Source organism: Hoplias malabaricus, chromosome 1, assembly GCF_029633855.1.
Source record: "Hoplias malabaricus isolate fHopMal1 chromosome 1, fHopMal1.hap1, whole genome shotgun sequence".
Classification (NCBI taxonomy): Eukaryota; Metazoa; Chordata; class Actinopteri; order Characiformes; family Erythrinidae; genus Hoplias; species Hoplias malabaricus.
The window spans coordinates 4,809,257-4,824,419 of NC_089800.1; the positions used below are offsets into that span (position 1 = coordinate 4,809,257).

The window sequence follows — 15,163 nt, forward strand, 5'->3', positions numbered from 1 at the left end:
TTCTCCCTGTGTCTGCGTGGGTTTCCTCAGGTTGACTGTCTGTGAGGAGTGTGGTGTGTTCTCTCTGTGTTTGCGTGGGTTTCCTCCGGGTGACTGTCTGTGAGGAGTGTGGTGTGTTCTCCCTGTGTCTGAGTGGGTTTCCTCCGGGTGACTGTCTGTGAGGAGTGTGGTGTATTCTCTCAGTGTTTGCGTGGGTTTCCTCCGGGTGACTGTCTGTGAGGAGTGTGGTGTGTTCTCCCTGTGTCTGCGTGGGTTTCCTCCGGGTGACTGTCTGTGAGGAGTGTGGTGTGTTCTCCCTGTGTCTGCGTGGGTTTCCTCAGGGTGACTGTCTGTGAGGAGTGTGGTGTGTTCTCTCTGTGTTTGCGTGGGTTTCCTCAGGGTGACTGTCTGTGAGGAGTGTGGTGTGTTCTCCCTGTGTCTGAGTGGGTTTCCTCCGGGTGACTGTCTGTGAGGAGTGTGGTGTGTTCTCTCTGTGTCTGCGTGGGTTTCCTCCGGATGACTGTCTGTGAGGAGTGTGGTGTGTTCTCCCTGTGTCTGCGTGGGTTTCCTCAGGGTGACTGTCTGTGAGGAGTGTGGTGTGTTCTCCCTGTGTCTGCGTGGGTTTCCTCAGGGTGACTGTCTGTGAGGAGTGTGGTGTATTCTCTCTGTGTTTGCGTGGGTTTCCTCCGGGTGACTGTTTGTGAGGAGTGTGGTGTGTTCTCCCTGTGTCTGCGTGGGTTTCCTCCGGGTGACTGTCTGTGAGGAGTGTGGTGTTTTCTCCCTGTGTCTGCGTGGGTTTCCTCCGGGTGACTGTCTGTGAGGAGTGTGGTGTGTTCTCCCTGTGTCTGCGTGGGTTTCCTCAGGGTGACTGTCTGTGAGGAGTGTGGTGTGTTCTCCCTGTGTCTGCGTGGGTTTCCTCAGGGTGACTGTCTGTGAGGAATGTGGTGTGTTATCTCTGTGTCTGTGTGGGTTTCCTCCGGGTGACTCTCTGTGAGGAGTGTGGTGTGTTCTCTCTGTGTCTGCGTGGGTTTCCTCCGGGTGACTGTCTGTGAGGAGTGTGGTGTGTTCTCCCTGTGTCTGCGTGGGTTTCCTCAGGGTGACTGTCTGTGAGGAGTGTGGTGTGTTCTCCCTGTGTCTGCGTGGGTTTCCTCAGGGTGACTGTCTGTGAGGAGTGTGGTGTGTTCTCCCTGTGTCTGCGTGGGTTTCCTCCGGGTGACTGTCTGTGAGGAGTGTGGTGTGTTCTCCCTGTGTCTGCGTGGGTTTCCTCAGGGTGACTGTCTGTGAGGAGTGTGGTGTGTTCTCCCTGTGTCTGCGTGGGTTTCCTCAGGGTGACTGTCTGTGAGGAATGTGGTGTGTTATCTCTGTGTCTGTGTGGGTTTCCTCCGGGTGACTCTCTGTGAGGAGTGTGGTGTGTTCTCTCTGTGTCTGCGTGGGTTTCCTCCGGGTGACTGTCTGTGAGGAGTGTGGTGTGTTCTCCCTATGTCTGCGTGGGTTTCCTCAGGGTGACTGTCTGTGAGGAGTGTGGTGTGTTCTCTCTGTGTCTGCGTGGGTTTCCTCAGGGTGACTGTCTGTGAGGAGTGTGGTGTGTTCTCCCTGTGTCTGTGTGTGTTTCCTCCGGGTGACTGTCTGTGAGGAGTGTGGTGTGTTCTCCCTGTGTCTGTGTGTGTTTCCTCCGGGTGACTGTCTGTGAGGAGTGTGGTGTGTTCTCTCTGTGTCTGCATGGGTTTCCTCCGGATGACTGTGTGTGAGGAGTGTGGTGTGTTCTCCCTGTGTCTGCGTGGGTTTCCTCAGGGTGACTGTCTGTGAGGAGTGTGGTGTGTTCTCCCTGTGTCTGTGTGTGTTTCCTCCGGGTGACTGTCTGTGAGGAGTGTGGTGTGTTCTCCCTGTGTCTGCATTGGTTTCGTCCCACGGTCCAAAAGCACACGCTGGTGTGTAGATTTGCGACTCAAAAAAAGTGTCCCTGGGTGTGAGTGAATGTGTGAGTGTGTGTCGCCCTCTCCAGGGTGTGTTCCTGCCTTGCGCCCATGATTCCGGGGAGGCTCCGGACCCACCGCGGCCCTGAACTAGATCAATGCTTACAGACAATGAATGAATAATACCTCTGGGATGAGTTGAGGTGGTGGTTGTGATCCTAAACTTATCATCCCCCATCAGCACCTGACTTTCAAGAAGAATTATTGGACAAACAGGCCTCCACAATTGTATGGCCACATAGTGGTGATTTTCACCTGGTTCTGGAGGTTCTTCAGCCTCAGTGGCTCCACAGTGATTTCCCCCTAGGCCTGAAGATCCCACAGACAGACACCAGATCTGTTCTATCTGCTCTCCCATCAGTCATGTCACTGGAGTGGTTACAAGTAGCAGCCTGTCCTCTTCACAGCTCTCCGATTACACCCAGAGAGCTGAGAGGCAGCGTCCAGCTCCGCTCCCTGACCCTCAGTCACGCTACACGTCCACAACAGTGACCCAACGCAGACCAAGACCTAATCTGATGTGTCCAGTGTCCGGTGTGCTTGGCTGGACAAGGATGGCCACTGATTTGGTGCTCACATATTAATGCACACAGTGTTCTGAAAAGCAGAAAACATGGCCTGTGTCAAGCCATCTGTCATTCGTAACTGGAGGGCATTCTCGCAGTGTTTGATGTTGGGTTTTTTTTATGTTCAGTGCTTCTATATAATACACACGGAAAGCCCAGTTTATCAGAAACCTTCTTGTAGTAACACTCACTTTCTTAGTTTACTAGAAACCCCTCCCTTGGTTTAGGTTTCGGGCCACTGTTATGATGTAGCCACTGGTCAGAAACTGAACACTGATGAATGAAGTGTTTTTTCTGGCCACATTTTAGTTCAAAAACCCAATTTCAACCCTATAACCTGAGCCACAGCACCAGGATTCCAACTTTTATTTGATGTAAATTACACATTTTGCGGGAGCAGCAATGTTTGTTTACTTGAGGTTTATTCATGATGCCTTTAGAGGGCAGTGGTGAGCGAGTTTGGCATATTTTTAATATGTTAATGAATCCTTTAGAGCGTTATAGTGGGTGATGTTATTCATTCATTCATTCATTATCTGTAACCCTTATCCAGTTCAGGGTTGCGGTGGGTCCAGACCCTACCTGGAATCATTGAGCGCAAGGCAGGAATACACCCTGGAGGGGGCGCCAGTCCTTCACAGGGCGACACACACACACACACACATTCACTCACACACTCACACCTACGGACACTTCTGAGTCACCAATCCACCTACCAACGTGTGTTTTTGGACCGTGGGAGGAAACCCACGCAGACACAGGGAGAACACAAAATGATTATTAAGTATTCAGTTTATCAACATCGTTGGGGAAGATAACAGGTAAATTAATTATGAATTGTTGTTATTTCAATTGCGATCAAACATCTAGTTACATTCACTAGTTTAGGTGTAGTGTAGGCATTTCTAATAAACTGGCAAGTGCATAAAACAGGTCTGAAGTCATTTTATATGGAAAATAAGCACAGCCCAGCAGCCTTTCTCCAGCAGTGGGTTATGAATGCCTGCAGTAGATGTGGATTCTGATGCTGTATCAGTACATTATCATACTTGGTGTGTTTCACTGTCAGCCTTTTGCTAGTATTGCTGTATTGTATAGTATCCCCAGCAATGTGTGTGTGTGTGTGTGTGTGTATACCTGCTGCTCAGCATCAGGTCTTCGTCACGCTGAATCAGAATCAACCAGTGGAGAAAATGAGAAAGGCTTGGGGTGTTGGAAACACGCTGGTCTCCATCAGCGCTCAGCACCAGCCAAATATTTTTTATTATCATTATTTATTGCACTGCTGTGTTTGTATATCTGTTCACTACCATGGATGCGGTAAAAGCAGAAACAACATTTAGTTGTACAATGTTCAATAAAGATACAAACACATTTTACATTTCCATTTATATTTTTCCTAGCTGGCTAATGGAGAAAGAATTACAAAATGGCTAGCGCTTCTGCTAGCGAGTTTATCTCTTTGCTTCTACATAAATATTGTATCATTAAATTTCCCTTCTTAGCTTTCTATGTAAGACAACGTAAGAAGGCTTCATTCTGAGAATAGAAGTAGAGATACAAGGTTTTCTTACAGAAAAGATCAAAGGAAACCATGCTAAACGCTGCCTGCTAGCTTCTACCGACTGTTAGCTACATTAGCATGTTCGGGTAATTTATTCCTTTAATAATCTCCAAGGCCCTGAGGGATTGAGTGTGATTGATCCATTCAGATTTATAGAGGATTGCGTATTCTTCTATTGTGGAGGCCACTGGGGTCGATTTTTATCACTGCCACTCTCAATACAATTCAATTTGCACAGAGAGCCATGAAAAACAGCTCCAACTGAGGCCCGGACGAGGAAGCTTAATGAAGCGCTTAATTCCAGCCGAGCAGACCCTCGGATCAACGTTCCATCAACACTCGCCGTAATCTGAGTCCCAGGTGTACGTCCGTCAGAATCAGTCTTTATACAAAACCAAACTGGGGAGGGTCCAGAGCCTGCCATCATCACTGGGACCAATCCGTCTCAAGAGAACACAGGGTCACAGAGTCACACACACACTGTAACACCACACTCACAAATGTGGACACTTTTGAACAGCCCACATGGCTCCCAGACAGTGACTCGAGGCAGGGACTGAACCCACAACCCCAGAACCCTGGAATTGTGTGGCAGTACACTGGGGCAAGTTGACAGGATCGGTCCCTTAGGTTTATAAACCAGACGTTGCAGTTCATGACTTAAAATCCCCATGATTCACTGCGGTATCTTGAATGGTGACTTCTCAAGCACATCCTTCTAGGGAACACAAGTCCAGTCTTTGTGTTTTTGGCACTGAAAATACAGCCTTGATTTTCACTGGAGGTGGTCATTTGTTCATTTAAAACTCATCAATTAAATGTAACTGTTTTCTGTGAGGGCGGCACGGTGGCGCAGCAGGTAGTGTCGCAGTCACAGCTCCAGGGGCCTCGCGTGGGTTTCCTCTGGGTGCTCTGGTTTCCTCCCACAGTCCAAAAACACACGTTGGTAGGTGGATTGGTGACTCAAAAGTGTGTGTGTGTGTGTGTGTGTGTGTGTTTGTGTCGCCCTGTGAAGGACTGGCGCCCCCTCCAGGGGGTATTCCCGCCTTGCACCCAATGATTCCAGGTAGACTCTGGACCCACCGCGACCCTGAACTGGATAAGGGTTACAGATAATGAATGAATGGATGTTTTCTGTGAATATCACTGATTTTGTTTGTTTGTTTGTTGTATTGTAAAACATCTTGATTTTGAAGACACTAGTGGATAGAGAAGGCCATATCGGCCAATAACAACATGTCACACGTTTCCTTCACATTGTGGCATAGTCAGAGGCGCAGTAACGGGACGGAGCCATTACCGAGCTGAAAGGAGCAAGTCAAGGACATGCGATTTGGGCTTGAAATGTGACGGAACCAGCAGAGACCTCATCCAGAGCACTGTAATTTACCACCAGGGTGAGCCAAAACCAACCCCGAAAAACAAGCCCTAACTAACAAACCGGGTGCTACCACAATGACCTCTGTACGGCACGTATTGTGGAGAGGGAATACTCACTCAGTTACTGAGCTACTGTCTGTTATTTGAGGTTTTTGAGGTCAAGTCAAACACTAAGAGACAACAAAGCACAATGCTTCAGCGTAAGAACCGCTCTGAAACAATGAAAAACTGAGGAAAGATGTGCTAATGGTGTGTGAAAAGTGCTCGAGCAGTTGGGGGGCATTCAAATGACCGTCCTGTGGCCCTTTCCGTCCCGAGGGTAACCTCCGTCCTTAATTGAAGATGGAGGAGGGCCTGCTTTCTGCCCTAATGACATCCGCGTGCCGCAGTTTCCATTGCCATTCACTTAGCGTCACCACTATCCTATTAGCCCCTTCAGAGCAAACAGAGCTGCTCCACTGGGACATCCCTGCGTACAGACAGGGACTGGGTTTGGGTTTGAATGACTGTGTGGGCTGTCAGGCCTGTTTATAAATGGACGTGACATGGTAACAGTCCTGAATTTTGATTGGCTGTAGATAGATTCAGCAAACACAATGAAGACCGACCGCATTATAACTACAGAAATCTGTGCAGACTCGATGGCAGCTGTGACGCTACAGGAAGTGTCCTGGGGTTGTGGGTTCAAGCCCTGCCTCAGGTCACTGTCCGTGAGGAGTGTGGTTTGTTTTCCCTGTATCACAGTGGGTATCCGCAGGGTGTTCCTGTTTTCTCCCACAGTCCAGACACAAATGATGGTAGGTGGATTGGTTGTGTGACATTGTCCAAAGGTATCAACGTGTGAGTGACTGGGTGAGTGAGTGATGCCAAGTCCAAGGTGTGTTCCTGCTGTGTGCCCAATGATGTAAGCTCAAGACACACCATGACCCTAAATGAACGACCTGGAGGTTGTGGGTTTGAGTCCCGCTCCGGGTGACTGTCTGTGAGAAGTGTGGTGTGTTCTCCCTGTGTCTGCGTGGGTTTCCTCCGGGTGACTGTCTGTGAGGAGTGTGGTGTGTTCTCCCTGTGTCTGCGTGGGTTTCCTCCGGGTGACTGTCTGTGAGGAGTGTGGTGTGTTCTCCCTGTGTCTGCGTGGGTTTCCTCCGGGTGACTGTCTGTGAGGAGTGTGGTGTGTTCTCCCTGTGTCTGCGTGGGTTTCCTCCGGGTGACTGTCTGTGAGGAGTGTGGTGTGTTCTCCCTGTGTCTGTGTGGGTTTCCTCCGGGTGACTGTCTGTGAGGAGTTTGGTGTGTTCTCCCTGTGTCTGCGTGGGTTTCCTCCGGGTGCTCCAGTTTCCTCCCACAGTCCAGAAACACACGTTTGTAGGTGGATTGGTGACTCAAAAGTGTCCGTAGGTGTGAGTGTATGAGTGAATGTGTGTGTGTCGCCCTGTGAAGAACTGGCGCCCCCTCCAGGGTGTATTCCCACCTTGCGCCCAATGATTCCAGGTAGGCTCTGGACCCACCGCGACCCTGAACTGGATAGGGGTTACAGATAATGAATGAATGAATGAATGAATGAATGAATGTTTTTAATTGGACAGTGATGACATTCTCCATAGAAAAGCACTGATCAGTAGAAGGGTATGCCCTGAATCTAAGTGTGGAGCAGTGGAACAGTGTTCAATGCCATTTCTTAGCTGTAGACACCCACTACAAGGAGTCGAACTCATTCATTATAAAGAGGGGTCTCCAAGCTTTTGGAAACCTACTGTATTTCTTGAAAAGCAAGCCTGGGAGCAGTGAATGTAGAACGCTGCCCCTGGATGAAAGACATGAAGAAAGGGTGGAAGGAATGCTGGGTAGAAAGAAGAGGAGGTAAGGGCCAGGCTTTGATCGCTGGCCCGTAGTAGCCGCTGAATACTCGCACACATACACACTCAGGCCGCAGCTTCCGAGGAACGCAGCTTCGCATTCCTCCTGGCTCTCCCTCCGTCTCAACCCCCCCCCCCCCCTCAAAAAAAAAACCCTCCTCTTCTCTCACATCTCAGCAGCTGCGAAAACAATCCGCCGGACAGGTCCAGCACAGACACCTGCCTGAACCTTTCACCAGACTCCTGTGCACTCATTTCTGAGGCTTTGTACCGAGGCATTATTCCCCTCTCACAGAAGACATGCTTAGGGTAAAGATAAACTCACTTAACCTTCAGATTCATCAGGTCATAGAGGTCTAAAAGCTGCACATGCAGAAGTCTGGAGCTCAGGGTTTAATTATCCAAGTTAAAATTAAACACATCTTTAACGAGAAACAAAATGGACATGTGTCAGTGGGACTGTGTTACTGAAGAGTGCTTGTGGCAGGTTTGATAGAGTGTAGCAGAGCTTTTGTCTCGGATGTGAGGAACACTGCACTTTAAAGCATATTTATTCTGGTGACATGTTTATGGCTTTCGGTTTTTTATATGGAGGCCTAAAACGTCTTTTTTTTGTATTTTATTAAGTGATCAAAGAAAGGCTTCAAACAGGCCTCAGAACATCAAAAGAGCTCTCAGTCGGCAAGGTCAGAAATACTGCAAGAAATAAGCCGTAGTAAAACTTTATTTGGGTTTTATTGTAAGTGTGTGTGTGTGTGTGTGTGTTTACGCGTGTACCATGATATCCTCATATTGTGCAGGGACCAAAATGTATTTACAACGTCACATTATGGGGACTTGTTTATTTTGTGACGACCAAAAGCAAGTCCCACAATGAAAATTATTCAATTTCACAGCGAAAGGTTAAAGTTAGAGTTAGAATAAGAGCAAGTTCTGGGTTAGGGTTGGATTAGGATTAGGTTAGAGTCAGGTTACAACTATGTTTATGGTTAATGTAGTAGTAGTTAAGCTAAATCTTTGGGAAACCAACAAAACAAAAAAATCAACAAAAGATAATTCTAGAACATTCCTTTCCGCTATTAATATCCACAGCGATTTCTCTTTTTGATTTCTCTTCACTGCGAGTTTATGCTTTAAAACGATACAAAAAACTGTGGTGAAAAAAATTAGTCAACGTTTTTTTTTTTAATTAAGGTAATTTAATTATTTAATAAGTAAACGAGGACCATGGAATGAAAGAGTTAACTATTCCCGCCCACTCTGATTGGTGGGGTGAAGGTCCCACCCATTTTCTCCGTGAACGTGACGCTGACCAATCAGATGCCGTGGTCGTTGTGGAAGGCCGTGACGTCAGCGGCCGTTGTGTGGGGATTGGAATGCAACGCTGAGAGAAACGGAGACGCTGACCGTGCCACAGTCAGAATTTCCCCGCGGTTGAGAGTTCAGAAACCGGCTTTTCTGAGGAGTTTCCCGGCTCTATCCGCCTCTGGAACGTGTACTAAGGTGTGCGGACAACTTAAGGGCTGTAAGGTTACTTTGAGCCGCTGTGGTGGTGTCAAAAATGCGAGAGGAGTAAACGTTAGCCGCTTGTGCTTCAGTAACTAAGCCCGGACTCTGTTGTTTTCAGAGCTGTGTGGAAATGCAGGGATTTGTTCGGCTTTCATCGCACGGCGACGAAATAAACGCGGTGTCTTAGGTCTGAGGTGAGTCGGGTAGACTTAAAGATTGCCTCAATTTTTCGACGGTGTTAGTTTCCAACGTCTGGCCCGTGAGATGAAGGAATGAGTCTGTGAGCCGCTTTTGAGAAACGTTACTTGCTTTACTGAGGTAACTGAACGTCTTGAACTGTTTTCTGAAGGACCCCTAGGAAGACTTGGACACAAGGAATAAGTCTAGGGGGAAGAGAAGAATGAGAAATGAGTTCGTGAGACGTTTATGAGAAACGTTACTACCACCACGACGGTTTTTTGTGGCAAATGAACATCTGGTTTTTCTGAGAGACACTAGCAAGGCTAGGACTCACACACATACACAGAGACGATGTTCAAAGTGGACCGACTGAGATATTGAGGTCAAAGTCCACTTGAGCACCTCCTGCTGTCCCTCCTTTCGTTTAAAGCCTGATGCTGCACGTCCAGGTGGAGAGAGGAAAGTTAAATGGTCCATAAAAGTCGCCCACATGCTCTGGACCTGGAAGAAGAAGAAGGAGGACGACGACGACGAAGTTAGAAACCCTTTGCCGGCTGGAGGAAGATGGCTGTGCTGCCCGGCTCTTGTCCCTGAGCCCCAGACCTGGTGGCCAGTCACTTTTCTTGGCCAAGCTTACGGAGCCGGACCGAAGGACACATGCAGGCCAAAAAGCGATACCTGATTCTGGTCTCCGCCGGCGCCTGCCTCGTCCTGCTGCTCTGTTTCGGTGGGCTTCCGCTGCCGGCTTCCAGGAGGAGCCAGTTCCGGCGAGATGGGCACCGACCCGGCCCACACTGGCCTCACTTCTCTGAGCGCCTGCGGCCCTTCGTTCCATGGGATCAGATGGAAAGCGAAGGTTACAGTGCCCACATGTCACCGAGGCAGAAGAGGGATACCAACTCGGGCATCTACAAGGGCCGGAGATGCCGGATGGACTCTTGCTTTGACTTTTCCTTGTGTAAAAAGAACGGTTTCAAAGTTTACATGTACCCTCAGCAGAAGGGGGAAAAAATCTCAGAGAGTTACCAGAGCATCTTGGCTTCCATAGAGAGCTCCAGGTTCTACACGTCAGACCCGGGTCAGGCATGTTTGTTTGTGCTGAGCCTGGACACACTGGACCGGGACCAGCTGTCGCCGCAGTACGTGCACAACTTGAAGGCGAAGGTCCAGAGTTTGAGTCTTTGGAACGGGGGTCGGAATCACCTCATCTTTAACCTGTACTCGGGGACTTGGCCGGACTACACTGAAGATTTAGGTTTTGATATCGGCCAGGCCATGCTGGCCAAAGCGAGCATCAGCACGGAGAACTTTAGGCCTAACTTTGACGTGTCCATTCCTCTGTTTTCTAAAGACCACCCAAGGACAGGAGGGGACAGGGGATTTTTAAAGTACAACTCCATTCCCCCATTTAGGAAATACATGCTGGTGTTTAAGGGCAAAAGATATTTGACCGGCATTGGGTCGGACACGAGGAACGCTCTGTACCATGTCCACAACTCTGAGGATGTGGTTCTGCTCACAACCTGCAAACATGGCAAAGACTGGCAGAAACATAAGGATGCACGCTGCGACAAGGACAACGCTGAATATGACAAGTAAGTTACGTTCACGTGATGTGGCCTATGGCGTTCCAAATTGTCCATGAAGAGTCTTTGAAGGATTTAGTGCCAGAATGCTGACATACATTAGCATGCGCAAGGCGCCTCAGGAGCAGCTTTTACTCTGGGATGTGCAGTAAATATGGGTCAGTGTGCTTTCTCATTCACTCATAGGCCGACAGTAAGCAAGGAAGTCTTTGAAACAGAAAGTTAATCTGGTGAAACATTAAGCAGCAACACACTCTTCGGAACTGCCCTCCAGGATCCTGGGGTTTGGGTTCAATTCCCGCCTGGGGTTCACTGTCTGTGAGGAGTTTGGTTTGTTAATTTTCTCCCACTGTCCAAAAACATGTGGATTGGCTGTGTGATTGACTGGGTGATTGAGGTTGTGATTGACTGACTGGGTGACTGTGCTAAAAATGTTCACAGGTGAGCGTGACTGAAGGGGGTTGTGTGTCTGAAATTGTGCACAGGTTTAATTGACTGGGTGAATATGTAAATTGACCACATGCGAGTGTGTTAAATTGTCCACAGGTGTTTGTATGAGTGGCTGGGTAATGAGTCCAGGGCGTATTCCTTCATTATGTCAAATGTCTAGGCTCTCGACCCACCGCCACTCAGATTTGCACGAAGTGGTTATAGAGAATGAATGAATGAACGAAGAGCAGTCTAGTTTACAACACACACTTCCCATGTTTGTGCGTCCCTAAAGCAGTATGAGCTTGCTGCCTGTAACCTTAGGTTTTAGAAGATGCCTTTCCTTACCAATAAAGAGCTTTAATACAGATCAATAAGACTTAAGAAGTCACTTCTGCCTTGGGTTTGATGAGAATAAACGATGGATATAGTCTGGTCATTTTTTCTCCTGCCTAAATCTGGGCTGAAGTATGAAGTGTCTACTGTATTTTGGACACAAGATCTGCAACTTTAGCTTGTGTGTGACTGGCTTCATTCCCAATATATCCAGCGTTCCTGTTTAAGCTGAGCTTCATATGACCTACAGATCCTGAAGTCATTTAGTCACAAGCCTGAAAGAGCACTGTCTGTCACTGAGCAGATCCAGGAACCAGGGCGTGCACCGAAATTAACGAAGGTATATAACGGTATGATGTCAGGGTGTTTGGACAGGCTAGGAATGAAAATAGTGATTAGCATTACAAGTGATTTATTACCAGGTTCTGTTTACTAGCCACGCTAGTGTGGTTGTTAGCATGGTGGTAAAAGTGGGCTGTGCGAGGTTATTGTGATAAATTCCACCACACTTTGAGTGGTTTTTTAAAAGCATTTTTAGGCCTCTAAACCACAGTGCGTGTCATAAAACGTACCGCAAATACACAAAGCATAATTTATTAAGTTGATTTATTTTTCCTGTCATTTGACATTGTTTATTCCTTCCATTTCCTGAATAAACAGTTTTTTTTTACTTTTCTAAACATCTAAAATTAAATACCAATGTTTTTAAATGTGTGGCATTGTTTGTTCTAACTTGTTTGCCAGTCACAAAAAGAAAACCGTCCTTAGCGGTTGGCGAACTCTTGCTCAGAAAGCTGAGAAGCAGACGCAGCAGTGAGCCTCTTGACCGTGGTCAATCAGGCCAGCTCCTCTGTTTTTAACCTTTGCTAAAGCTGGCGAACAAACAGCCGTCTGGCTCAGTCTCAGGAGCGCCGCGGGGCCGCTTCCCTGCTGTGTTTTCTCTGGAGGCCGCGGCCCCGGGGGGCTCCGATGGATTAGTGCAAACAATACCCTTGGTGCCAGTAGGGGGACAGTGGGCCTTCCTGCTGTTTGCACAGGCATTTCCCAAACTCCTCTCCATCACTGTGGAGAGACTGCGCACTGCATGACCCTCGCCCCTTGGTGCCGTGACCTCAGCCTCAACTCTCCGGCTGATGGGCTGTCAGCTCTGACTTACAGAGATGTTCACATGCCACTCAGTGTAATCACACAATATAACGGCACGGAGCACAGCTGTGCGTCGGCGAACGCGTCGCAGCTGTTCCCAGAAAGGCACGTCAATAATTTTGACAACTTAGGTGTGTATATACAAGTTCTTGTCAGTGTCATATTAGAACAATAGAATTCAGTTCTCAGTGAGTGAAAACTTCTTGGTGATGCACCAGAAGTTGTAGATATAGCCTCAAAAAAATAAAATAAAATTGCTGTCCGATTACAAACACGTATCTCCATATTCATGGACTCTTTGTTTACTACATTTCCATTTGGACACAGCAGCTGTCCTTCACATTATGTGAAAACTGGTGAATGGACCAATAGAAATGCTCCAAAAATGACTGAGAATAGACTTGTTACATTGACTTCCATTGTAAGTTAAGGTTTTTCCCCTCGCCTGTAAATCTACTATTTTGAGAGATACAGGTTTTTAATTGGTCAGTGACAAAATATAACCTACAAATTAAGTAGTTTAAAAATTGTGAGAAGAATTTATTCCAAATGATATGGAGTTAACTTATTACATTGTACAACACAGCGCACGTTCTTCACCTTTAAATATATGTTCAATTATGATAGCAACTATATTAAACACTATAATAGATTTATATGCTTCTACAGTTGAAACCTAAGAAAATAATGGGTCATAACTAACTGAATTCTGTGCATTATTACAGCCCTGATAAAATGTCCTTGTGATAATTCTTCCAGCGTTTATTATAGTTGGGTATTCTTGTGCTCAAGTCAGCTCTCTGTCTAAGGATTAACAGTGCCCCCAGTGACTTTAGGCCTTTTGAAATGGTCACAAAAGTGTGACCAGGCTTTCAGCGTGCACTGCATGACCTTAAGCTTTCCATGCACTCATGCTATTCTCGAAAGGATTTTAGATTATTTCCTCCTACAGTTCTGCAGCAATGTGCGCCCATAATGTAGATATTTTAATTACTCAGAAGTCGTTCAGCAGTACGTCATTCCACGTAGCTGCACGCATCGTCATTGAGAGTAACCCCAACGTTGTGATGAGGAATTGGGACAAGACTAACTGTACTTTCCTGTGATTAGTAGTGTGTGATGACTAACTACCTCTTGTTGCAGAGCAGGTTTGTGTACAGGTACTTGTCTTCAGATTGGGTGGTGGAACCACACTCTCTTTGCACGCCCATTCCGAAATATCGACAGTGTGTGTCTTAGTGTTAGCGTGCCTGCACTGAGTCAATAGTTTTTTGCCCTGACAGGGTTTTTGCACATAGTGCTCCATGACAATAAAAAATGTATGGCACATTTTCAGTGGAGGAGGCAGCTCATTCTGTTCTCATTTCCTCTCTAGCCATAGGCCATTTTTTTCCCCCGACTCCCTCTACAAGGACGGATGCTGAAGTCGTCGTACATGACCGTTCATGTGAATGTGCGATGCTGATGGCAGTGGTGATGAATAATTGATCGCCTGTATTTTATTCATGTTTTTTTTTTTTGTCCCTCCTTCCTTCTCTTGAAAATTTCGAGCCACCAATGTTTTATTCATTGATGCGCCGAATCATGTCCATCATTTCTTCCCAGCACTCTGCTATTGGCAATGCTGGTTTGGAAAATTAAGTAATGGTCCTGAGAGAATTTATACTACTGCTCAAGCCAGATTCACTCCCCGAGACGTCCGAGAGAGTTTACCTTCAAAATGATTAAGTAAGAGTGAAGGTGCTGCACTGGTTTGGATCCAGATGCCTTGGACTGATGGATGTGGTTTGTAATTGGTGAACAGTGGTTGGAGGATTAGCAGTGTGTATCCTGCCGGTTTAAATAAGCATTAGCAATGTCCATTTCCAAGGTTGTCTTGGACTCTGAGGATTTGGGAAACTGAAGAGCAAGTGATTATGGTGAAAGGTTGAGCCCTTGGATGATGACAATTACAGAGAAGGTTCCCCTCAGGCAAGTGGTGCCAGTGATTTTATGACTTTCCCTGACTTTGACTGCCTAATTCTGGTTGCTCTGCTTAGGAAATGCTTCTAAATGATGCAAGACTGACAGATTTGTAGAGCATTAAATTTAAATTTGGATCTTCTGTGAGGCTCATTTACCCACATTCCTGCACAAAGACACATTCAGGCCTAGTTGCGGAGAATGAGGCATTGAGTTCATCTTTCTCATCTTACATTGTGGTAAGAATCAGAAATGGAACAGTGTTTCTTTGTTCTTTTTTAATGACCCACAATGCAGAAATGTATTAAATAAAACATAGGGGTGGCTTAATAGTATTTTTTTTGCACGTCACATGTAGGTTGACTTCAGATTGGATTGGATCCCTACTCTTATTCTTGCTGTTAAATTGGCTGTTTGTTCCACCAGCTGTAACAGTGACTTCTGGGATTAATTGTATTCATTCATTCATTTTTTGTAACTGCTTCATCCAGTTCAGTGTATCGTCGGGGCTGAAGCCTACCTGGAATCATTGGGCGCAAGGCAGGAACACACCCTGGACAATGTCCTTGTACGTCACGGATATCACACACTCGCATCTGTGGGTGGGAAACCAGAGCACCCAGAGGAAACCCACACAAACACAGGGAAAACACACCACACTCCCCACAGACATTGACACGAACTGTGATGCATTGCCTGATCC

At 47.0% G+C, this 15,163-nt stretch overlaps 1 protein-coding gene across 1 annotated transcript in view; it reads left to right on the forward strand.

The window, feature by feature from the left end:
- The first annotated feature begins 8,684 nt into the window (after positions 1-8,684).
- Positions 8,685-15,163, forward strand: part of ext1a (exostosin glycosyltransferase 1a) — a 54,736-nt gene continuing 48,257 nt past the window's right edge. Inside the window, exon 1 of the mRNA XM_066644797.1 lies at positions 8,685-10,596. Coding sequence (XP_066500894.1) covers positions 9,659-10,596 — 938 coding nt within the window. The 5' untranslated portion in view covers positions 8,685-9,658. The remainder of the gene's footprint in view (positions 10,597-15,163) is intronic.